The sequence below is a fragment of the Dreissena polymorpha genome, chromosome 6 (genome assembly GCF_020536995.1).
Source record: "Dreissena polymorpha isolate Duluth1 chromosome 6, UMN_Dpol_1.0, whole genome shotgun sequence".
NCBI lineage: Eukaryota > Metazoa > Mollusca > Bivalvia > Myida > Dreissenidae > Dreissena > Dreissena polymorpha.
Genome location: NC_068360.1, coordinates 38480963 through 38507931, shown reverse-complemented (window position 1 = coordinate 38507931; position 26969 = coordinate 38480963). Strand labels below are relative to the sequence as shown.

At 38.2% G+C, this 26969-nt stretch overlaps 1 protein-coding gene across 2 annotated transcripts; it reads left to right on the top strand.

The window, feature by feature from the left end:
• Positions 1-723: 723 nt before the first annotated feature.
• LOC127834388 (flavin-containing monooxygenase 5-like) lies at positions 724-26969 on the top strand. Of its 2 annotated transcripts, XM_052360204.1 has the most exons (11): positions 724-891; positions 9639-9828; positions 15876-16045; positions 17130-17291; positions 17670-17796; positions 18537-18707; positions 20249-20357; positions 20842-20991; positions 24329-24514; positions 24663-24796; positions 26141-26969. In XM_052360204.1, the coding sequence occupies exons 2-11, from the start codon at positions 9644-9646 to the stop codon at positions 26325-26327; spliced, it is 1581 nt and encodes a 526-aa protein (XP_052216164.1). In that variant the 5' UTR covers positions 724-891; positions 9639-9643; the 3' UTR covers positions 26328-26969. The 2 variants fall into 2 exon arrangements, with proteins under 2 accessions (XP_052216164.1, XP_052216165.1); XM_052360205.1 differs by lacking the exon at positions 724-891 and having other exon boundaries at positions 9683-9828; positions 15923-16045.

Genomic DNA, 26969 nt, shown 5'->3' with positions numbered 1-26969 from the left:
GACAAAAAAAAAAATACATTAAATGAACAAAGCATGATTTTGTAGTACTATTTTGGTTGAAGTGAACTGCGGAACCCGGAAATGTATTTCTTTTTCCGAATCTCGCGAAAGCGCCCGTGCACTTTTACTGAAAAACTTCTTGGAATATCCAGAACTATTTTCAAAACATTTGTCTCCGTCCTTGGTTTGTTGCAGAATAACCAACGATACTTGAATTCATGTATTTGAATTGCACTAATTTTATTTCTATTAAGCATTGATCTATATACGAAAATTAACTACCTGAACATTTTTTAAGAAACTGTGTGAACCATTATAAAGCTTGCTGAACGCAAATTTATCGTTTGATTACGTCATTAAGTAAAGCTGACATCAAGTTTAGTTTCGTTATCGAATTAAGTTTAGCGTATTGAGGATTAGCGTATTGCGGTTTACAATTGAGCATTATAAAGCGATAAACGGTTGCAATATTTCAAATTGCCGATCTAAAACAAACAATATCATAACAAAACACTTGAAAAACAGATTGGACATTACCAAAAGAAAAGAACATGTTAACACATTTCAACAATGTTTGAATAACATTGTTCATAAAATCTAATAAACAAGCATAACAAGTATGTAATAATGCGCATTATAATTTTGACATGAGTACCGCTCCATACAACCGGTCTATTCATTTGGTTATCTGTTTCATGTGGACTTTGAACTATAGTTATCAGTAAGTTCAATTTGATAAAGATTTGGAAATTCAAACTGAACATCATGCATATTTGTCTTGTTGACATATTTACAAAAATCTAATCAATAAGTAGGTATTCACAATAACTTACAAGGTTGGGCATCAAAATAAAGAAGGCTTGTTATTTACTGGAGTATACATATAATCAAGTAAGTGCAGGTTTTCTCTGTCAGTTGAAAGGACATGTAAAAATCGCAAAGGTTATTTGCATAGTGTTTCAACATACTAGCCTCGTTATGGGAAAAGTAAGCTTAATTCTTGTGAGTAAACCCTTTGCATGCTGGGAAATTTGTCGTTTGCTAAAATGTCGTCTGCTGAATTTCTAAAATAAGCATTTTCTTCGATTATTTTCAAAGAATACTATACGAATAGCAACCAGTTTGGATCCTGATGAGACGACACGTTCTGTGGCGTCTCATCTGGATCCAAACTGTTTGCAAAGGCCTTTAAAATTCGGTTCCAGCGCTGAGAGAGTTAAGTGTCATTCCAGCAGTCTCTTTTGAGAAGACTGCACGGGCTAATCTGGGACGACACTTGACACACACGCATTGAGCTCCGTTTTAACAGAGCGAGTGTCATAATGTTGAAGATCTACCTAATTTAAAGACTTTATATGTACATATGCATTCTATTGTTGCTTCTGACACACAAACTGTAACTTTCTGGTACAGACATCTGATTAAGAGGGTATGTTCTTAAAACATACTTTAACTTTTCATCCAATATATATTTAAAGTAACATGTTTCACATTTGTATTGCAAGCAAAAGCAAAAATATAAAAAAAAAACATCACTTAGGTAAAAAATAACCCTTGCTTATATACATATTCAAATAAATACATGAAAAATCGTCACTTGATACTATTAAACTTATGCGAATGATACTTGTAAACCAGATATGTAAAAAATAATGTGGGTTTTCTCATGACTAGACGCACACGTGTCAACAGCGATTACCATCAATATAACGCTCATGTACATTGCGCTATTACGGCCTGTAAGGCGAACACTTTTACCGCGCTCTGTGAAAACGGGGTTTAATGCATGTGCGTAAAGTGTCGTCACAGATTAGAGTGTGCAGTCCACACGTACTAATCTGAGATGAAATTTTCCGCCTAGGCTGGATTTGTATTCAGAAGACGCTTATTTTAACGAAAAATTCCCTAAAAGCGGAAAGTGCGAACTGCACAGGACGACACATTACGCATGTGCATTAGGACCAGTTTTCCCAGAACGTAGCTAAGTTTGTTTTACAAGAAACCAGTCCACTCTTATCGACTAAAGGAGATTTAATGAAACATAATTGTGAGTTTTATTTATTCCAATCCGACGTGGTATATAATTATAAGAACATATACCAGTAAAGACAAACAAAAGCTTCGGAAACAGGTTATATATAAGACGTATCTTTCCATATTCTACCGTAAATGATTTCCCGCGATTTATTTTACGATCAATGCCGATCTTCAATGATCGGTTATTTCCGAGAGATGCATTTTTTTTTTTTTCAAACTTCGAATTTTGATATGTGTTTACCTAATTCATTTAGAATACATTATTTTCACTATAAATATTGACTTTGATCCAATTATCATCTGAAAAATACGATTTCGCGATTTCTTTAAAGATCGACTAGCCTTTTTACCTGTTTACTTTAGGATATCTCATTTAAGATTGTACTGATGTGAAGTTGTCATGGCCGAGTGGTTAAGGCGATGGACTAGAAATCTTTTGGGATCTTCCCGCGCAGGTTCGAATCCTGCCGACATCGCTTTCTTTTTGCGACGCGTTTTATTTCTTTTCTAACGTAATTTAATTTAATATAGCATACAAGCTATGTTTATTGTTAAATATGTTGAAAATTGTATACACATCCTTCAATTTTTTAAATTAAAACAACGTTATGGCTAAATTGGGTAATTTACTGCTGAAAATACGACTGCTGCATGTTGCATTTTTATTTTTATTTCAAAAAGTAAACGGATAATCTGTCTATTTCTTAGTATTTTTGCTGTATATAGTGTTTCTATAAAAATTAAGTTTAAACTATAACTTAAATGATACTATTTTAAATTTTATGACACTATGTTTTTAACCGACCCAATTTTTACTTGGCTGAAATCACTTACATTTCATGGCGCTTTTCCGTGGATAAAAATTTGTAAAAAATAAATGTCTATAAAAGAATACTTATTTCATCTTGTTTAAACTTAAAACACCTTTACTGCATCTGTACACACCAACTGCATGCCTATATTTGGGCATTAGAATGAATTATTGAACTTTTATATACCCCAGGGGTGAAAATAAAATGGACAAAAGTCGAGCGTGAGGGTGGTTTTGAAAAAATCGGTATATTTTTTTTTAAAGCATGGCAAGCCTACCTACAAATTTGCATGTAGTTCAGTGAAATGATGCTGATCAGGAAAATAATTAATTAAATTGTATTTGGATATGTGCCCATTAGAGGTGCGCTACCTTAATTCAAAATTGTCTATTTAGTTTTAGTCTTCACTGTTAAACTTGTTTTTTTGTTTGAAATTGAAAAATTGCTGTCATTTTTTAAATAGCAGCTTTAATGCATGTCGGTATAGTGTATTCCTAGAATGACCGGTGAGTCCGCAACACTTTCCACCCAAAACTGGGCTTAATGCATGTCGGTATAGTGTATTCCTAGAAAGACCGGTGAGTCCGCAACACTTTCCACCCAAAACTGGGCTTAATGCATGTCGGTATAGTGTATTCCTAGAAAGACCGGTGAGTCCGCAACACTTTCCACCCAAAACTGGGCTTAATGCATGTCGGTATAGTGTATTCCAAGAATGACCGGCGAGTCCGCAACACTTTCCGACCAAAACTGGGCTTAATGCATGTCGGTATAGTGTATTCCTAGAATGACCGGCGAGTCCGCAACACTTTCCGCCCAAAACTGGGCTTAATGCATGTCGGTATAGTGTATTCCTAGAATGACAGGCGAGTCCGCAACACTTTCCGACCAAAACTGGGCTTAATGCATGTCGGTATAGTGTATTCCTAGAATGACCGGTCCGCAACACTTTCCGCCCAAAACTGGGCTTAATGCATGTCGGTATAGTGTATTCCTAGAATGACCGGTCCGCAACACTTTCCGCCCAAAACTGGGCTTAATGCATGTCGGTATAGTGTATTCCTAGAATGACCGGTGAGTCCGCAACACTTTCCGCCCAAAACTGGGCTTAATGCATGTCGGTATAGTGTATTCCTAGAATGACCGGTCCGCAACACTTTCCGCCCAAAACTGGGCTTAATGCATGTCGGTATAGTGTATTCCTAGAATGACCGGTGAGTCCGCAACACTTTCCGCCCAAAACTGGGCTTAATGCATGTCGGTATAGTGTATTCCTAGAATGACCGGTCCGCAACACTTTCCGCCCAAAACTGGGCTTAATGCATGTCGGTATAGTGTATTCCTAGAATGACCGGTCCGCAACACTTTCCGCCCAAAACTGGGCTTAATGCATGTCGGTATAGTGTATTCCTAGAATGACCGGTCCGCAACACTTTCCGCCCAAAACTGGGCTTAATGCATGTCGGTATAGTGTATTCCTAGAATGACCGGTGAGTCCTCAACACTTTCCGCCCAAAACTGGGCTTAATGCATGTCGGTATAGTGTATTCCTAGAATGACCGGTCCGCAACACTTTCCGCCCAAAACTGGGCTTAATGCATGTCGGTATAGTGTATTCCTAGAATGACCGGCGAGTCCGCAACACTTTCCACCCAAAACTGGGCTTAATGCATGTCGGTATAGTGTATTCCTAGAATGACCGGTCCGCAACACTTTCCGCCCAAAACTGGGCGTAAATGCGCTGTCGTGGCTTAATAAAGTGTATTCCTAGAATGACCGGCGAGTCCGCAACACTTTCCGCCCAAAACTGGGCTTAATGCATGTCGGTATAGTGTATTCCTAGAATGACCGGTGAGTCCTCAACACTTTCCGCCCAAAACTGGGCTTAATGCATGTCGGTATAGTGTATTCCTAGAATGACCGGCGAGTCCGCAACACTTTCCGCCCAAAACTGGGCTTAATGCATGTCGGTATAGTGTATTCCTAGAATGACCGGCGAGTCCGCAACACTTTTCGCCCAAAACTGGGCTTAATGCATGTCGGTATAGTGTATTCCTAGAATGACCGGCGAGTCCGCAACACTTTCCGCCCAAAACTGGGCTTAATGCATGTCGGTATAGTGTATTCCTAGAATGACCGGTCCGCAACACTTTCCGCCCAAAACTGGGCTTAATGCATGTCGGTATAGTGTATTCCTAGAATGTCCGGTCCGCAACACTTTCCGCCCAAAACTGGGCTTAATGCATGTCGGTATAGTGTATTCCTAGAATGACCGGTCCGCAACACTTTCCGCCCAAAACTGGGCTTAATGCATGTCGGTATAGTGTATTCCTAGAATGACCGGTGAGTCCTCAAAACTTTCCGCCCAAAACTGGGCTTAATGCATGTCGGTATAGTGTATTCCTAGAATGACCGGTCCGCAACACTTTCCGCCCAAAACTGGGCTTAATGCATGTCGGTATAGTGTATTCCTAGAATGACCGGCGAGTCCGCAACACTTTCCACCCAAAACTGGGCTTAATGCATGTCGGTATAGTGTATTCCTAGAATGACCGGTCCGCAACACTTTCCGCCCAAAACTGGGCGTAAATGCGCTGTCGTGGCATAATAAAGTGTATTCCTAGAATGACCGGCGAGTCCGTAACACTTTCCGCCCCAAACTGGGCTTAATGCATGTCGGTATAGTGTATTCCTAGAATGACCGGTGAGTCCTCAACACTTTCCGCCCAAAACTGGGCTTAATGCATGTCGGTATAGTGTATTCTTAGAATGACCGGCGAGTCCGCAACACTTTCCGCCCAAAACTGGGCTTAATGCATGTCGGTATAGTGTATTCCTAGAATGACCGGCGAGTCCGCAACACTTTTCGCCCAAACTGGGCTTAATGCATGTCGGTATAGTGTATTCCTAGAATGACCGGTAAGTCCGCAACACTTTCCGCCCAAAACTGGGCTTAATGCATGTCGGTATAGTGTATTCCTAGAATGACCGGCGAGTCCGCAACACTTTCCGCCCAAACTGGGCTTAATGCATGTCGGTATAGTGTATTCCTAGAATGACCGGTGAGTCCGCAACATTTTCCGCCCAAACTGGGCTTAATGCATGTCGGTATAGTGTATTCCTAGAATGACCGGTGAGTCCGCAACACTTTCCGCCCAAAACTGGGCTTAATGCATGTCGGTATAGTGTATTCCTAGAATGACCGGCGAGTCCGCAACACTTTCAGCCCAAAACTGGGCTTAATGCATGCCGGTATAGTGTATTCCTAGAATGACCGGTGAGTCCGCAACACTTTCCGCCCAAAACTGGGCTTAATGCATGCCGGTATAGTGTATTCCTAGAATGACCGGTGAGTCCGCAACACTTTCCGCCCAAAACTGGGCTTAATGCATGCCGGTATAGTGTATTCCTAGAATGACCGGTGAGTCCGCAACACTTTCAGCCCAAAACTGGGCTTAATGCATGCCGGTATAGTGTATTCATAGAATGACCGGTGAGTCCGCAACACTTTCAGCCCAAAACTGGGCTTAATGCATGTCGGTATAGTGTATTCCTAGAATGACCGGTGAGTCCGCAACACTTTCCGCCCAAAACTGGGCTTAATGCATGTCGGTATAGTGTATTCCTAGAATGACCGGTGAGTCCGCAACACTTTCCGCCCAAACTGGGCTTAATGCATGTCGGTATAGTGTATTCCTAGAATGACCGGTCCGCAACACTTTCCGCCCAAAACTGGGCGTAAATGCGCTGTCGTGGCATAATATAGTGTATTCCTAGAATGACCGGCGAGTCCGCAACACTTTCCGCCCAAAACTGGGCTTAATGCATGTCGGTATAGTGTATTCCTAGAATGACCGGCGAGTCCGCAACACTTTCCACCCAAAACTGGGCTTAATGCATGTCGGTATAGTGTATTTCTAGAATGACCGGTCCGCAACACTTTCCGCCAAAAACTGGGCGTAAATGCGCTGTCGTGGCATAATAAAGTGTATTCCTAGAATGACCGGCGAGTCCGAAACACTTTCCGCCCAAAACTGGGCTTAATGCATGTCGGTATAGTGTATTCCTAGAATGACCGGCGAGTCCGCAACACTTTCCGCCCAAAACTGGGCTTAATGCATGTCGGTATAGTGTATTCCTAGAATGACCGGCGAGTCCGCAACACTTTCCGCCCAAAACTGGGCTTAATGCATGTCGGTATAGTGTATTCCTAGAATGACCGGTCCGCAACACTTTCCGCCCAAAACTGGGCTTAATGCATGTCGGTATAGTGTATTCCTAGAATGACCGGTCCGCAACACTTTCCGCCCAAAACTAGGCTTAATGCATGTCGGTATAGTGTATTCCTAGAATGACCGGTGAGTCCGCAACACTTTCCGCCCAAAACTGGGCTTAATGCATGTCGGTATAGTGTATTCCTAGAATGACCGGTGAGTCCGCAACACTTTCCGCCCAAACTGGGCTTAATGCATGTCGGTATAGTGTATTCCTAGAATGACCGGTCCGCAACACTTTCCGCCCAAAACTGGGCGTAAATGCGCTGTCGTGGCATAATATAGTGTATTCCTAGAATGACCGGCGAGTCCGCAACACTTTCCGCCCAAAACTGGGCTTAATGCATGTCGGTATAGTGTATTCCTAGAATGACCGGCGAGTCCGCAACACTTTCCACCCAAAACTGGGCTTAATGCATGTCGGTATAGTGTATTTCTAGAATGACCGGTCCGCAACACTTTCCGCCAAAAACTGGGCGTAAATGCGCTGTCGTGGCATAATAAAGTGTATTCCTAGAATGACCGGCGAGTCCGAAACACTTTCCGCCCAAAACTGGGCTTAATGCATGTCGGTATAGTGTATTCCTAGAATGACCGGTGAGTCCGCAACACTTTCCGCCCAAAACTGGGCTTAATGCATGTCGGTATAGTGTATTCCTAGAATGACCGGCGAGTCCGCAACACTTTCCGCCCAAAACTGGGCTTAATGCATGTCGGTATAGTGTATTCCTAGAATGACCGGTGAGTCCGCAACACTTTCCGCCCAAAACTGGGCTTAATGCATGTCGGTATAGTGTATTCCTAGAATGACCGGTCCGCAACACTTTCCGCCCAAAACTGGGCTTAATGCATGTCGGTATAGTGTATTCCTAGAATGACCGGTGAGTCCGCAACACTTTCCGCCCAAAACTGGGCTTAATGCATGTCGGTATAGTGTATTCCTAGAATGACCGGTGAGTCCGCAACACTTTCCGCCCAAAACTGGGCTTAATGCATGTCGGTATAGTGTATTCCTAGAATGACCGGTGAGTCCGCAACACTTTCCGCCCAAAACTGGGCTTAATGCATGTCGGTATAGTGTATTCCTAGAATGACCGGTCCGCAACACTTTCCGCCCAAAACTGGGCGTAAATGCATGTCGGTATAGTGTATTCCTAGAATGACCGGTGAGTCCGCAACACTTTCCGCCCAAAACTGGGCTTAATGCATGTCGGTATAGTGTATTCCTAGAATGACCGGTGAGTCCGCAACACTTTCCGCCCAAAACTGGGCTTAATGCATGTCGGTATAGTGTATTCCTAGAATGACCGGTGAGTCCGCAACACTTTCCGCCCAAAACTGGGCTTAATGCATGTCGGTATAGTGTATTCCTAGAATGACCGGTGAGTCCGCAACACTTTCCGCCCAAAACTGGGCTTAATGCATGTCGGTATAGTGTATTCCTAGAATGACCGGTGAGTCCGCAACACTTTCCGCCCAAAACTGGGCTTAATGCATGTCGGTATAGTGTATTCCTAGAATGACCGGTGAGTCCGCAACACTTTCCGCCCAAACAGGTTTTTCATTTAGAAGAGACTTGCTGTAAACAAAATTATTTATAACAGCGTAAAGTGTAGTCCGTGATAAGTCTGTACGGACTTCAAAGGCTAATCTAGGACGACACTTTACCTGTACGGACTTCAAAGGCTAATCTAGGACGACACTTTACCTGTACGGACTTCAAAGGCTTATCTAGGACGACACTTTACCTGTACGGACTTCAAAGGCTAATCTAGGACGACACTTTACGCGAAGGCATCAATTAATTACCTTAATATTATCTCAAGAAAGTTACTAGAAAAATAAAGAAAGTGCATGATACTAACTGACATGTACGGATAAATGTTCACAACAGTTCCTTTACATTATGTGCTTAAAGGGCGACCCAAACGCCAGATGATTTTGGATAATAACAATCCCATACTATAAGTTTTTCTAATTAAAACGTGTGTATTCTTGCACTTACTTCCTTTACAATCTGATAAAAAAGTATATCGCTTGAAAAAGTTTAGAATGTATATATGACATTAAGGCTATATAATATCAAGATTTGATAATTGAGCCACGCTGTGGGAAAACTGGGTTTAATGCGTGTGCAAAAATTATCGTCCAATATTCGCATGTACAGTCTTTTATTTTTCATTATAAGAAAGTATCTTCAGAAATAAAATCTTGTCCAGGCAGAATCTGTCTTTTCTAACTAGCCTATGTGCACTGCACATGCTTAAAGGGACAGCCTTTAATACATATGCGTTTAACCTCTTTTCATCATAGTGATGGTCATATATTTTAGCAATTTACGTAAATAGTCACCCTATGGCATTATGAACAAAATGCCCTCGGACCGTATCATACCCCGGTGAAACGGGGATTATATAAGGTGTTAATTGTGTTTTTAATCAAAAGGTAGATTTATGATATGAAAAGATTTACATGGTATGATAACTATTCATTTGATTTGTGGTATTATATAAAGGTACCATGACGGCGAAAGATGGCAACCATTTTGACGTTATCGTTCTTGGGGCGGGTATATCCGGTTTGGCGACCTTGAAATGCCTTCTCGAGGCTGGTCTCACAGCGGCCGTCATTGAACGGACGGACGGGGTGGGCGGACTCTGGAAGTTCCGAGAAAACGACTACGGTGTGATGAGATTTACGCACATGTGAGAGTCTTTAGTCAATATTAGTGATAGTCTTAAGTCAATATTAGTGAGAGTCCTAAGTCAATATGAGTGAAAGTCTTAAGTAAACATTAGTGATAGTCTTAAGTCAATATGAGTGAAAGTCTTCAGTAAATATTAGTGAGAGTCATAAGTCAATATTAGTGAAAGTCTTTAGGCAATATTAGTTAAAGTCTTTTGTCAATATAAGTGACAGACTTTAGTCAATGGTAGTGAGAGTCTTCTGTCAATATATGAGATGGTCTTTAGTTAATATTAATGAGAGTCATTACTAAATATTAGTGATAGCCTTTAGTTAATTTAGTGAGAGTCATTAGTCGAGTGAAAGTCTTAAGTCAATATTAGTGAGAGTCTTAAGTCAATATTAGTGAGAGTCTTAAGTCAATATTAGTGAGAGTCTTAAGTCAATATTAGTGAGAGTCTTAAGTCAATATTAGTGAAAGTCTTAATTCAATATTAGTGAAAGTCTTAAGTCAATATTAGTGAAAGTCTTAAGTCAATATTAGTGAAAGATTTTAGGCAATATTAGTGAAAGACTTTAGGCAATATTAATGAAAGTCTTAAGTCAATATTAGTGAGAGTCTTAAGTCAATATTAGTGAAAGACTTTAGGCAATATTAGTGAAAGACTTTAGTTAATATGAGTGAAAGTCTTAAGTCAATATTAGTGAGAGTCTTTATGCAATATTAGTGAAAGTCTTCAGTAAACATTAGTGATAGTCTTAAGTCAATATTAGTGAAAGTCTTAAGTATATATTAGTGAGAGTCTTAAGTCAATATTAGTGAAAGTCTTAAGTCAATATTAGTGAAAGTCTTAAGTATATATTAGTGAGAGTCTTAAGTCAATATTAGTGAAAGTCTTAAGTATATATTAGTGAGAGTCTTAAGTCAATATTAGTGAAAGTCTTAAGTCAATATTAGTGAAAGTCTTAAGTATATATTAGTGAGAGTCTTAAGTCAATATTAGTGAGAGTCTTAAGTCAATATTAGTGAGAGTCTTAAGTCAATATTAGTGATAGTCTTAAGTCAATATTAGTGAGAGTCTTAAGTCAATATTAGTGAAAGTCTTAAGTCAATATTAGTGAGAGTCTTAAGTCAATATTAGTGAAAGTCTTAAGTCAATATGAGTGAAAGTCTTAAGTATATATTAGTGAGAGTCTTTATGCAATATTAGTGAAAGTCTTCAGTAAACATTAGTGATAGTCTTAAGTCAATATTAATGAAAGACTTAAGTCAATATTAGTGAGAGTCTTAAGTCAATATTAGTGAAAGTCTTCAGTAAACATTAGTGATAGTCTTAAGTCAATATTAATGAAAGACTTAAGTCAATATTAGTGAGAGTCTTAAGTCAATATTAGTGAAAGTCTTCAGTAAACATTAGTGATAGTCTTAAGTCAATATTAGTGAAAGTCTTCAGTAAACATTAGTGATAGTCTTAAGTCAATATTAGTGAGAGTCTTAAGTCAATATTAGTGAGAGTCTTAAGTCAATATTAGTGAGAGTCTTAAGTCAATATTAGTGAGAGTCTTAAGTCAATATTAGTGAAAGTCTTAAGTCAATATTAGTGAAAGATTTTAGGCAATATTAGTGAAAGACTTTAGGCAATATTAATGAAAGTCTTAAGTCAATATTAGTGAGAGTCTTAAGTCAATATTAGTGAAAGACTTTAGGCAATATTAGTGAAAGACTTTAGGCAATATTAATGAAAGTCTTAAGTCAATATTAGTGAGAGTCTTTAGGCAATATTAGTGAAAGACTTTAGGCAATATTAGTGAAAGACTTTAGGCAATATTAATGAAAGTCTTAAGTCAATATTAGTGAGAGTCTTTAGGCAATATTAGTGAAAGACTTTAGGCAATATTAATGAAAATCTTTTATCAATGTTAGGGAGAGTCTTTAGTAAATATTAGTGAAAGTGTTTAGCAGTGCCCCAGATAAGCTGCGTATCTGCGTCTTTCACCCTATTAAAATGTTTAAAAACGCAAAGAAATACATACAGTGGGGTTGTCAGTTCCGAATCACTATCGAAATTTCCCATGTATATTTTAAAACGGCGATCGATTTTAATTTCGGATATAGGGCGTATTACATATAAATTTAACCCTATGCTTCGCTTACCTCGATTTTGAATTTGGTTCTGTATATATATGAGTGTTCATGTTATTTCTAAACCGAAACCTTTCTCAACTTCCGGTTAATATTCCCCAATAGCGAATGACGTGACAGAATCTGCACTTTATGACTAGGTATCGTCTCAAAACAAACTTGAACTGTCAAAATGGTTTATTTAACGTTCATAACAATATAACCAGACTAGCTTTTGATCACAGATTTTTGTAAAAAAACAATAAAGAAAGCAAAAAGTAAAAAACAACAAAACAAAATTAAATGGACCTCTACATGAGATCACACAATGAAGGGCACCTGCATACTATACATTTGTACTACACTATACAGTATACTGTTTTCAAGCAACATCATAGACAACAAGAAGTAGGAATAGATAAAACGAAATAAAATGGGCCCTACCTGAGATCACAAACTTGCACTTGCATAAAATATACTATAATATACAATCTAATTTTGCCCCATGTTATCTTAGATAAGCATCTGCCCACTGGAGACAACACAAGCTTTCGGAGAGGAAAGTTTCATTTCTCAGAGCACAAATTAGAGATTCTAAACAAACAATTACATGAAACCAGAAAATAATGAGCGATTTCAACCTGTGTAGGTTGCACATGACTGTTCAAGATTACAGTAAATGCAAATAACAAGGACCAGTTTTCTAAAGGAGTTTCCAATAAATTGAACAGTCCTGCTCAGCTCCGATCGGGATGGTACATTTTAATGCAAAAGGCAGTGATACAAAATAAATTCATATATCTATGTAGTGTTAATGCTTGTATAGGACAGCATTTTCTGATGCCGAAATGACAGTAAAAATAAATGAAAACAACCTATCGTATGAATCAAATCTTGATAGCACGCCATACAGTATTGTCACACAAAACTATGAGAATGTATAAGGAAGCAACAGCACACAATACATGTCAATGTTCTATTGTAGTAAATATTCATATGAACTTTATCCAGATAATATGCTTATGAAGGTGTTTTAATCTCACTTGACTAAGAAAATCTATTTTAAAGGATAAGCAAAATATACATAATGACATTTAAAGTGATGTTTTGTGCAAACTTATTCCACAAAATATAAGTGGAACATGGGCTCACTTTCCTAAAACACAAAATTATATAGACTGCTGCCCCAGATATTGGATTTAAGTATTTTATTAAAATATACCCATAATAAGATGTTCTTTTTCAGAGGGGATGAACTCAAGCCCACAAATCATATCAATTCAAATTATAAACAAGTCAACTGACCATGAAAAATAACTAAATCAATTTCTAGACAAATAGGAATTCAAGCTTTGGGTAAAAACTAGAAAAAATAAACAAACTAGGAACCAATTAAAATAAGGGAAAGGTTGGTAAATTAGCAACTGCTAGAGAGCTTTGGCAAGTGTACAACACTCATATATTCACATCGGTAGAGCTAAACACATCACAGATGCATTGGTGAAAGGTATGGGCTGCTGCATTTCCCCCATTGCCTGTTGGGGCACGTCTGCGTCCTTCACAATACTGAACAAATAATGATATAAGCCTTACTATTTTTATTATACCTCACGTGACTAGCACATGTCAAATTCCCATGTACCCATATTAAAGTCACAAGCGACATTATTTTATCACCATTTTGTAGCTGAAAATAGCACCATTAGTTTTCATCAAGGGAATATATAAATATGCTGCATTTACTTCATTTTTATTTCCGGTATTTGCATATTTTTTAAATAAAAACAAAAATAAAATCACACAATTTCAAATTTTTATAATCAGATTTAATTAAATTGGAATAAATTGTTTTCCTTTTTCTATGAGTTAATACCAGCAACCTGCCTTTTAAACGTCCGCACATTCAGAAATGTATGAGCCAGAGTGCTTAGTAAATGAATAAACAAGCAATTGTGTTTCTCTTATTAAGTTGTTGTGTTTTCTTAGTTCAGCATAATAAAATAAATATCACATCCATACAGGTTGATAAAACTGGGTAAGGTTAACATAACCATTCTCGGGTAAACATTATGTTGTTATCACCCTGTATGGGATGTGATACATGTATTTATATATGTTTAAAAATAAAATTGCAATGTAACTTCAAGCATTATAAAGAAATAAAAGATAAACTTGAATTATATTTTCAAACAGTATAAAGTTATAAATAGTAAGATGTTCATATATAAATGGTTACATACATTTTTGAATCCCCTGTTGCTTCTAGTAAGTTCTACTCACGTGTTTTCATAGTAGCAACATCATATTTCCTATTCAATAATGCAATATAAAAAATGCTGGTTGGGACCAAATATAATTACATTGTTGTCAAGCAGTAGATCTATTAAGTATTACAAATAATTGCGTTTCTTCCCAGGCCATGTGAAATGGCCAATATTAAAATTAACAATATCACTGAAGGATGTTTGACAGGTAAAAATTCGTTTGAGATTACCCCTGGTTTATTTAATGTCTGTTTTGGAACTGACACCTATGGCAGTGAGTCATTTTCAAGACTCTAAATTCACAGTCTGACTGAAAATGTATAAATCTTATTGTTTGCTTATTTCCTGATAAATTACCTTCAAATCAATACCAAGATCACTTACCATGGACAATCCATTATAGAAGCAAACGCGTTCTAATTTCCAATGACCGATCGCGCAAACAGGATTTTGCCGCCATGCGAGCGTTTCGACAGTGCAGATTTTTTACATTTGTCTATTTTCTTCCAGTTTGTTACGAAAACAATCATCAAATATTAAGGTGTATGGCTGTACAATATGTTCAATCATAAGTGTTAAGACTTTTTTTCAATGTTGAATGAAATGTAATTTTTTTCTTAACTGGCGACTTTTCGGAACTGACGACCTGACTGTATCATGCGTATTGAAAACGCAACCAATCGGTCTTTCAAGCAAATTCGTAAAATTTGATGCGTAAACTACAATAGCTTCGATAGATAATGGTTTACTCATTTTCGGTCTTTTCGCTTTGGAATTATTAACATAACGCTGCGAAGCTTTCATTTAGAAAGCGCCTGGATGACGGAGAAGGAAAACAGGCAAAGCTATTCGAACGCATTCTATACATGGATGGTGACGTCACTACTTTATTGTCACCTCTATACCAACACGCATCACATTCCCCTGGTTTGAGGAATTATGCTTCCGCCAAAGTAGTTATGCGTAGGAATGAAACTGTTAATAATGAAAGAAAAACCGTTTTTTTAGTGTGTGTTTAAAACGCAATGTTGTTTAAAGAAATGTTATTTAATTATGTTTTAATGTTATTTTGAATCTCTATTAAGACTGATAGCGATTATCAGAAGCACGATTACCTGACCCACTTTCGCTTCCACTTTTCACTCGTAAAAGAAGTGCTGCCCACAATTCCTTTCGCGTTAGTACACAGGTCAGTAAGACCGGTGTGTACACAATGATTCGAGCGCTCTGTGTACTAGATTTCAAAGTAAAATAAAGCGTCTGACCAAATTATTTACGACGACATACGTGCGTGTTCAATCTGACTTTAATCCGTCGCTCATTGTGCATGTATTTGTAAAGCGTTAGTACTTTCAGTTTCTATAACGGTGTTAAATAAAAATTTCTAAAAGAGGTCAAAAGAGTTCCGCACTGTTTCGCCAAAATATCAGTCGATATGTTTGACAGTTACAAATATGTCAGTTAACTTCAGTTTAGACTTTTTATTTTTGACAGTTTCAAGGACTAAAGATGTTATGAAACGTCAGTTTATTAAAGTTAGTTATATTTGTTTGCAGTTGTATTGAAACAATACAATTGATCAGCTTCAACAGAAGTAAAGCAGCAATGATTTTAAGGTATGCATTTTACCTGCTTACAAATTAATAATCAACCCATTATCTGTGTAGTTTTCTTTTTCCAGAAATGTGTCCAAGTACAACTATTGTTTCTCGGATTTTCCGTTCCCAGAGGAAGCCCCGGACTATCCACACAACCAAGACATGGCGGCCTACATTGAGGAATACGTGGAACATTTCAAGTTGGGAGAACATATCAAGTTTCTTAGAAAAGTTATCAGCGTAGAAAGAACAGGTGTGTTGATTATACCCATTCAGGTTTGGGTTTTCAAACACAGTGACATCATTATTATTTTTCGGGCATAAATGTTCGTCGGTTGACCGATCCATGACTTTAAAACCAACACATCGGATAATAAACGACGCAAATTCATCATTTTTATTTCCAAAATCAGATATTCACGAATACTGTGTCCACGAAAAAGTCATTTTTCGGAATACACACATTTCATGAAGACAAATATGAATGATTTTACAGTATGAAATCGCCATGAAATTAAGATGAACCAGATTCGATGCACATGCCTAATGAGCCATTCCTAAGTCATGTTCCCATAAACAAAGCCTACAAATAATGTGCGAGGTTTGAGTAATGTTTGTGACAAAGTACAAGTTTTGTCTTTTGCAAGATCTGAATATATATAATCTCCATTACTATCATCTTGAACCTCTACGACTCAGATACGCACTTTGACGCCTTCGGAGTTCCTTTGACAATTAACTAAATTATGATCTGTCATACTAGTTTTAAGTTTAAAGCCTTCATTTCCCACCATCAGATACTGATCAGCAGGAAACAGCATCATACTACGATTTACTCGCAGGCTACTGTTGTTTTATGCTAGTTGCATAAAGCTACTATCAGTTAACTTTTGAGCGGGAAAAGGTTTAGCCTGAGCAGTCCAAACGTTATTTAAAATATTGTGTTGTATTGCTTAATTATGAAATCGTACTATTTATTTCTGGTTTTAAGCTTGTTGCATATAGCTATACTTAGCTTTTTTAGCGGGAAAGAGTTAAGTCTGAACAGTCCAAAAGTTATTCAAATTCATTTTCCATGGTTACAGTCATTACTTACGTCTTATAATGGATTTTATGTTTTGATTAATTTTTAGATGGTGCCATATATGTTGGGCATGACATCATTTCCTTTATTAACAGGCCTTGGACAGACAAACAACGCAGCCCAATATGCATTCCTGTTATAATCAGTGACACTAAATTATTGATTAATTGCAACTAGATCAGTTATTGATTTAATAGTTTTTCCGAAAAATTTCCAAAGCGTAGACGCAGAATGTGTATTTGAATTTTTGCAGCGGACATCTGGCAGGTGAAGGTCAAGCAAGTGGACCAGGACGGACTGACTCTGCTGGACTCACTCGACTCTGAAACCTTCACGGCCAAGTCGGTGGCTATAGCGACTGGTCACCACGCTAAACCAAGCTATGCAAAGTTTCTCGGACAGGATTCGTTTAAAGGTTCATGTATAACGATCATTTTAAAAAGTATTGGCATTGGTCTACTTTTAAGGTGACGCATGAGTAAAGCAAACTCAACCGCTTGGCATATTCATATGGCCTCATAACATTGACCTTTTAGGGAGGTCAAGTTTAGTGCTTACAATATGGTCTTTATGTTCCAAAGTATTAAAATATCAAAAGTCACCAACATAAATGAAATATGTCTGATGGCTAAATGATCTTCCTTTGATTTTCTCAGCAATAATTTGAGTAGCGTTATCTTTATTTGTTTCGAAAAGAAATGCTGGACATATTTCTCAAAGTTATGAGTACTATGCCCTTATTTGATAAGAAATTGCTTACTTATTTTAAAGTAGCATTAACTCCATAACTCAGGGGAGATAATCCACAGTGTCTCTTTTAACGACGCGATATCAAACGGTATGACGGGCAAGCGGGTACTGATAGTCGGCATAGGGAACAGCGCAGTGGATGTGGCCGTCAATTGTGTCACTGCTGGCAGGTACTTCTGTGTTTACATCCAGCACATAAACCTCGTCCCATCTTATCTTCTGCAGTCTGCACAGGCTAATCAGGGTCGATACTTTCTGCTTAAACTAGATTTTTTCTAAGAAGGTACTTTCGTTAAAAGAAAAAATGCCATAAAAGCTGAAAGTGTCGTCCCTAATTAGTTTTTGTTGACTGCACATGCTAGTCTGGGAGGACACTTTAGGCACATGTAATAAACCCCGTTTTCCCAGAGCGTTGCTTTGAAAAAACGATCTTTCTTAAGGCATTTATTTCAGCGCTTTTACTTCGACAGCCTTAGACTCACTGATACATTCGAACGTTCGTTAGCTGGAAAGTACCAGAACTTTGGTGTTAGTAGAAGATTATGCTTCCAGCGAAGTAATGAATTGCAGAACCTAATGGGCACTATGTTGCCACCATATTCAACATGTAATGATAAAACTCACTATGTCAATTTGCAGTCCTGAAACAGTCAACCATTGAAAGTGAAGAACAATAAAAACACGCTCACTGTTTTTGTATTGCAGAACAATAATTATTACTAATGTTGTAACTAAAGAATACATAAATAATGAAAAATGTGTGTAGGATAATCATTATGTATGTAAGGTTAATACATTCATTTGAAACTATAGACTGAACAAAAGCTGAAGTTAGTTATCCTTATTATAAGTTGAGAAATCAGGGCTTGTTGATAATTTTGCTGTCAAAACATAGTGTTTTCCATTTCAGGTGCAAGTCTGTGCACATCAGCACGCGGTCAGGCGCTTGGATTGTTCCCAACTACATCTTCGGTTTTCCCACTGACCTGTACGCATGCAGGATGTTCTTTAAGCTGCCATTCAGTCTTGCTAACGTCGTGTTTGAGACCATCGTCAAGTTCATCAGTGGCAACCCGAGAAGGTGAACTATCAACGCTTGATTGTTCTATGCAAAACGAGCTCGACTGCAATAAAAACGAGATTGATTATCTAACAAAACGAGCTTGATTGTAATAAAAAACGAGCTTGATTGTAATACAGATCGAGCTTGAATTTAATACAAAACGATCTTGATTGACATAAAAACGGACTTGATTGTATTACAAAACAAGCTTGATTGTATTACCAAACGAGCATGATTGTAATGAAAAAACGAGCTTGATTGTTATACAAAATGAACTTGAATGCAATACAAACCGATCATGATTGACATAAAAAACGGGCGTAGTTGTAGTACACAACGAGCTTGATTTTGTTTAACACAACAAGCTCTTTTATAATAAAAACGAGCTTGATTCGAATACAAAACGAGCTTGATTCTATGACATGGTCTAAGGGGAACGTGGTCTAGCGATTAGATGCAGGTTTGAAGCCCGTTCGGATCACGGACTTTTCATAAGCAAACAATTAATCCAACGCTTAATGTGTTTCTGTGTGGGAAATAAGCCAATGTGCGTTACTGCGACGAATGTAAACGGGCGGCTTATATCCACGTGATCGGGGGGTAAATGTCAAAGTCGGTTGAAAATGAGTCTAGATTCATAATCATACGATACACCAATGCCTTTTTCTTTAAGCTTTAATACAACACTAGCCATGGAAACCAGGCTCATAATATATTCGTGGTGTTGGCCTTTTCAAAACAAGCAAACTAGGACATGTCCTAAACTGCCATTGGTTTCTTAATTATCCTTAAGATCACTTTCCATATGGAATCAAAGACAGGCATCATTTTTACCATCATCGGTGTATCAGGGATATACACAAAAATCTTTTCTCTACAATTTAACATTTCCCGTTCATTTCTCCTTTAGCATCAGTACACTGCCCATTTGCCATATTCAGTTAATTGCCCCTTTAACTTGTCCAGTTCACTGACACTTAAACCTGTCGAGTTCACATCCTTTTTAACATGTCCTCTTCAATGTCCCTTTAACATATCCAGTTCAAAGCCCCTTTAACAGGTCCTGTGCAACGTCCCTTTAATATTTCCAGTAAAAAGCACATTTAAGATATCCAGTTCATTGCCCATTTAACACGTCCAGTTCAAAACCCATTTATCATATCCAGTTCGATGCACCTTGAACGTATCAAGCTGTATACACCTTTAACATGTCCATTTAACTGCCCTTTAACAAGTTAACTGCCCCTTAAACATGTCCATTTCACTGCCCATTTAAAATGTCCAGTTAACTGACCCGTTTAGTGTCCATTTAATATATCAAGGTAACGCCCCTTGAACATGTGCATTTCACTGCCCCTTTAACATGTCAAGTTAACTGACCCTTAAAAATGTACAGTTAACTGTCACTTTAACATGTCCAGTTCAGTGCTCCTTTAACATGTCCGGTTCCATGTTCCTTTAACATGTCGAGTTAACTGCCCTTGACCATGTCAATTTCACTGCACCTTTAACATGCCCAGTAAACAGCCCTTTAAACGTGTCCCGATAACATCTTGCAGATGGAACTTGAACCCCAAGATGCGAGGGCTGCAGTCACAGCCGACAGTGAGTCCCACACTGATCCACCACATTCAACGACACGACATCAAGATTGTACCAAACATTCAGGTAAAATGCCAAATGGACTAGCATACAATGTTTGTTTATCAATTTTTAAAATAACCACTATTCCTGATAAATTCACATGGAACTGTATCCATCTGTTATCCTCTCAGCCTGGGTAAAAGCTTTTTTATAATCCACCAAATTTACGTTGTTTTTGTTATCACAGGATTTTCATAAACATTCATCATATGAGACGGTATCTTTGAAAACCGCGCTCAATGCATTTGTGTAAATAATTTTCCCAGACTCACAATGTGCACTCTGCAGTAGATAGTCAATTACAACAGTTTCCATATTTACGGAAATTTCGTTTAAATGAAGTCTCTTGTTAATGAAATTTCAGCGTAGGCAGAAAGTGTCGTCCCTGATTAGCCTGCGGACTGCGAATGCATTAATCTCCGTTTTCCCAAAGAAAATACTAATATATTTCCGCACTCAGCATGAGCAGAGGAATCTTGTCTATGTATTGCACTTGATATTTCTGCAGAGGATTGAAGGCAGTCGCGTGCACTTTGTTGGTGGAGAGAATGCGGAGTTTGACCATATCATTTTGTGCACGGGCTACAAGATTGACCTTTCCTACCTGGAGGAGCACGTGAGAGGACAGGTGCTAGATGAGGAACACAATGACGTCAAGGTACTCATTTGGAACCAATTTTCCTTGGCAATATATAATAGTTCATATCAATTAGTATTCACTTCAAGCTTTATGTAACACAATTTGTTTTGATTTAAAATCTGTCTCTTAATGGTTAATTTTGTTTCAACCAGTTTAAACAATCACAGCTAAACTGATTTATGTGGATTTAACCATGACATGTCAAACGTGGTCATTGCAATTCAGTGTGTCAATATTTTCAGGCTTACAAACCCCTATGCTTATTGTTTATACGGTTTTGTGTATTACAACTTCTCACACGTTCCAAACTTGTAAACGAGAAGAACAGAACTCTCGTGCATGGCATAAACAATTATGTTAAGTTAATTTATCTTACAGAGAGCCTGCAATTAATAGTTATTAAATGAGCCCTGTAATATCCCTCTCTGAGGGGGGCAATTTTCTTTGTTTCAAGTTTATCTTTGTCTAAAAATGTTTGCAATCCTTTGGTTTTGGTTTCTAACTAAAATCCTTCCGATGTATTTCCATTGGTAATTTTGGTATCGGTATCATCTCCATAGTGGATGCCCATTTTCTCCAAAACATCCGAAGGCTCTGTCTCACTGGACAATGTACTAACAAAGCTTCCAGCAACAAGCTCGACACTTGAAATACTTAACTGTCTTTATTTTCGAAATATGTGCCTGATGTATTTCTATAATTGTGTCGCATACTCTGCTCTCATTGAAAAGTGTTTCTTTATTCATGCTACTGTCTTGAAATGATTATGTTGGAACTCGAAGCACTGTTTCAATGTTTTCGAATTATCACCATCGTTGGATTCTAAGTTGCTATGTTGAACTAGTGCCATAAAGAAAGAGTTATATTTGATTAATAAAAATGAGCTGTTGATTCAATATTTGTACAATACTATGAGTTAGTAACATAAAAGATAAAATTTTGAATCTTAGCTGAGCACCAAAAGCTGAAATTCTGCCATCTATAAGGGAGGAACCGTCTGTTAATATAGACACAATAGGACCAGGTTTAATACATAATCCCACAAGAAAACGTATTACTTCGTGAAATAAGGTGTGGTTCATGCCATCTTTAATGAGAATGTTTCTTAAAGGTTTTGCCACATAATCACTATTATTTTAAAATCTAAATCTGATAAGTGTTTCTGTACTGTAAGTTCAGTACTAATATCTGGCATAAAGGTCAACAAAGCATAGCTTTACTTTCTGCTTAAAGATCTTTTGGGAATACATTATTGATGCATCCTTGAATTTCTGACACTGTATCACGGCTTAGATTTGTATATTTAAGGTCAGTCCCATTCAATCTATGAAGCTTATGCAGACTATTTACTTTATTTGTAGTCTCTCCCATGCAACATTATAGACAGTTCGAAACAATATATATCATCTTAACCCACTGTTTCACTGGTATAGACAGGCACTTCACAAAAACAAGAGGTCGAAGACTCTGTTCTGAAAGTTAACACCTTCCTCTCTGTATCCTTGTGTTTGATACTGTTATTGTTTAAGACTATCATGTCCTTTTAAATATGGCATGATCCAGCCCTAGTTCAAAATGGTGTAACGACACATTTTATACAAACCTTGCACTAAAGGCATTTTTCCAAAAAGATCAATCAAAGACAAGCCAGTAGAAATCATTTTTCTTTGAAGTTATTTGTTTTTCTCGACACAGAAATCTCCGCGGTCCTTTTCGCCGACGTTTGCAGATTGTGTCACCACCTTCGCTAATAAATCTGAAAGTACACTCGTGTTTTCCGACGGATCGTGTTGCGTAACGAAAATAAATACTAAGCCCGCAAAACATTTTCGAAAACTTTTTACGCCGAAAGAAGTTTTATATACAGACCGTTCCAAATCGGTTTTAATATAAAGTTTCAACAAATAAAACGCCGAACTTGAGGTCACACAATACTAATTGAAATCAAGGAGGAAAACGATTCAAGTAAAACGTCCGACTATCGATAAGATTGTGTTTTTTTCCATTTTTATAATCGTTCTCTTGACGTTTTTTATTTGAATTCATTTCTGTCAAATACAAATTGTTAAAACGATAAAACGATCTTGTTTTGTTGCCCTGGACTTTGTTATTAAGTGAGTTTCTCTTTTTGAAAAAGAGGTTTAATTGATGTGCGTGAAGCATGTACCCAGATTAGCCGTCTGCATTAGCTAGTCACTGACCACACGTTCTGCCTCTGCAATCTGCATTAGCTAGTCACTGACCACACGTTCTGCCTCTGCAATCTGCATTAGCTAGTCACTGACCACACGTTCTGCCTCTGCAATCTGCATTAGCTAGTCACTGACCACACGTTCTGCCTCTGCAATCTGCATTAGCTAGTCACTGACCACACGTTCTGCCTCTGCAATCTGCATTAGCTAGTCACTGACCACACGTTCTGCCGTCTGCAATCTGCATTAGCTAGTCACTGACCACACGTTCTGCCTCTGCAATCTGCATTAGCTAGTCACTGACCACACGTTCTGCCTCTGCAATCTGCATTAGCTAGTCACTGACCACACGTTCTGCCGTCTGCAATCTGCATTAGCTAGTCACTGACCACACGTTCTGCCTCTGCAATCTGCATTAGCTAGTCACTGACCACACGTTCTGCCTCTGCAATCTGCATTAGCTAGTCACTGACCACACGTTCTGCCTCTGCAATCTGCATTAGCTAGTCACTGACCACACGTTCTGCCGTCTGCAATCTGCATTAGCTAGTCACTGACCACACGTTCTGCCTCTGCAATCTGCATTAGCTAGTCACTGACCACACGTTCTGCCTCTGCAATCTGCATTAGCTAGTCACTGACCACACGTTCTGCCTCTGCAATCTGCATTAGCTAGTCACTGACCACACGTTCTGCCGTCTGCAATCTGCATTAGCTAGTCACTGACCACACGTTCTGCCTCTGCAATCTGCATTAGCTAGTCACTGACCACACGTTCTGCCTCTGCAATCTGCATTAGCTAGTCACTGACCACACGTTCTGCCTCTGCAATCTGCATTAGCTAGTCACTGACCACACGTTCTGCATCTGCAATCTGCATTAGCTAGTCACTGACGACACGTTCTGCCTTAATCGAAATTTTCGTTGAACGGAAGTATCTTCTCAACCAAATTCCAGTGTAGGCGGATATCGTCGACCCTGTTAAGCTGGTTCGAATTTTACAGACTAACATGGGAAGACGCTCAAGGGAACTGCATTAAGCCTAGATTTTACAGAGCAATGTTCGCATCAACTTCGATACAAGTTTAATAAGCCTATTATTGTATTTGACTTTTAGTTTGAATCGGAATGCAACATTGTATTAAAGGCTCTCTGTTTATAAGCTTTTCAAGAACGTGTTCAGTCCGGATGTGGGCGGCTCTTTGGCGTTCATTGGCTTCGTGCAACCAGCTTCTGGTGGAGTGCTTACCATGTCGGAGACCCAGGCGCGGTGGTTTGCAGAGATCTGTAAGGGGCGTGTGAAACTCCCGAACAAGCCGGACATGGAGGCCTCCATAGCTGAGGAAAAGGTATGAGATTACTATATCCTTTAAGTATATAATGTAAGCCTTGCTTTTTGAAAAACTGGGTCTTATGCGTTTGCGTAAAGTGTCGTCGAAGTTTAGCCTGTTCATTCCCTTACTGATTCTAACAGGATCTTACTGTTTTGTTTGACAGCGCATCGGCAGGGACAAGTACTACCAGTCTGCCCGCCACACGATACAGAGGGACCCGATAGTGTACAACGACGAAATAGCCAGCTACATTGGTGCCAAACCCAGTCTACTGTCACATCCGGCCCTCGCATGGAGGTATGTAACATCCGGACATCACATGGAAGATTGGCACTAGTATGCATTCATTTCATTTGACTGAAAGTTCATAACCAATTTTTACTAGGTTACCTCTCCACTATGCATTATAAGGTTGTAAACCATAATTAAATTCAATTGGTATGTATAAATAAAGTTGACCGCTATCTTTTACCTACCTAGCTTATGACCTTTTGGTGAGTGTTTCGTGACAACACATGCATAAACATGTCTTTAATCATGGTTATTTTATATCAAGACAATATATTGCTGCAATCCCCTTACATAACGCTTATGTTTTTAAGTACAGTACGTGACCAGCAAAAAGCAATAATAAGATTTTAAAAAACACATCCGTCTTTTGCATTTTAACTTGGGATTCGACCCAATAAACGTAAAAAGAGTGACCCCAAATTGTTCACGTAATTATGCATATATGATGACAACCATAAAAGGAATCTCCAATCGGGTGCGAGGTTTACCTCCTGTAATTTTTGTATTACCTAGCTATAATATTTATTCATTTTGGACTAACATTGTGGAGTAAATTGAAATGCACACATCTTCGAGTTGTTTGCGTCATTATTCCACCGCATTATCCATCATTATATTCCAGTTATATAACCTCTTGTTGTTAGGTAACCTCAGTATAATGTATGTTCCATGTGTATAACCCCTTGTTAATAGAATACCCCTGTATCCAGTAAAGTTCATGTGTATTACCTCGTATTGCAAGGTTACCCCTATATCATGTATAATCCATGTGTATAACATCTTGTTTCAAGGTTACCACTGTATCATGCATATTACGTGTGAATTACCTGGGTATCATGTATATTTAATGAATATTAATTTTTGGCGCAAGGTTACCTCTGTATCCTGTATATTCCTTGTATATTATATCTTGTTGCTAGGTTACCTCTGAATCATGCATATTCGTTGTATATTACCTCTTTTAGCGATATTACCTCTGTATCATGTATATTTCATGTATAACACATCTTTTTGCCAGGCTTTATCTGTATAATGTATAGTCCATGTGAACTACCTTGTGTAGCTACTTCATGCATAGTACCTCTTGCTGATAGGCTACCTTTGTATCATGTATAGTCCATGTGAATTACCTTTTGTTGCTACCTCTGTATAATCTTTATTCCATGTATATTACCCCTCGGTGCTAGGTTACCTCTGTATCATGTATATTACATGTATATTACATTTTGTAGCTAGGTGCATAGCCCATGCATACTACCCTTAGCTGATTCGCAACCTCATCATCAAACATTATTCTTAAATACTATCACATGTTGCTAGGTTACTTCAGTATAATATTCCTGTTTCTAGATTACTGTTGGGATCGTGCGGGGCTTACCAATGGCGTCTCCAGGGGCCAAATGCATGGCCCGGGGCTACAGACGCTGTTAGGAGAGTCCCCCTCACGGACTTGATGCACTACTCAGGGATCTTTGTGGTTTTCTTGGCAGCCATCTTTGTCTACTACTTGTACACTGTCATAGTCCGAATTTTCTAGATGTGTATTGGGTTTGAGAGAAGGTGCGGTACATTTTACAACTGACCTTGTTACATATAATATTGTAAATTATTATATCGTGCTATGATTAAGTGATCTTGTAGGATGTCATAATGTATTATACTATACATTAATAATGTCAGTGATACAGCTTGGATTTGAAAAGGTTAGGGTGTTCTTTTGTCAAAATGGCACTCTAGCGCTCATAGTTATATTATCTATGTGCCATATTTCAACATATCATGTTATTTATTTTATACTCGATGTTTGTTTTTATTTAACACATCGTTTCTATAATACAATAAACTAGTTGTATTAGTTTTAAATTATTTATTGAAACCGCTAAAAAATGTGATGAACAATAAAGGTTTAGACCAACCAAGGGCATAGCGGAGATCCGGCGGGGCAGAGAGTGCTGTGCTCTCCCAATTTAACCTTACTGGATGACTCAATGTTTATATATTATTATATGGGAACAGTTCAATAGGAACAAAATTGTGTTTTACCACAGTATTCTGTGTTCGATGTTATATTGGGTTCATACATGCATTTCTTGAAACTACTTTCTAATGTTCGGTCTTAGTTTTTAGTATAGTACTGTTGAATATTGATAACATTTTAATAAAGTCCACAATGACTCTA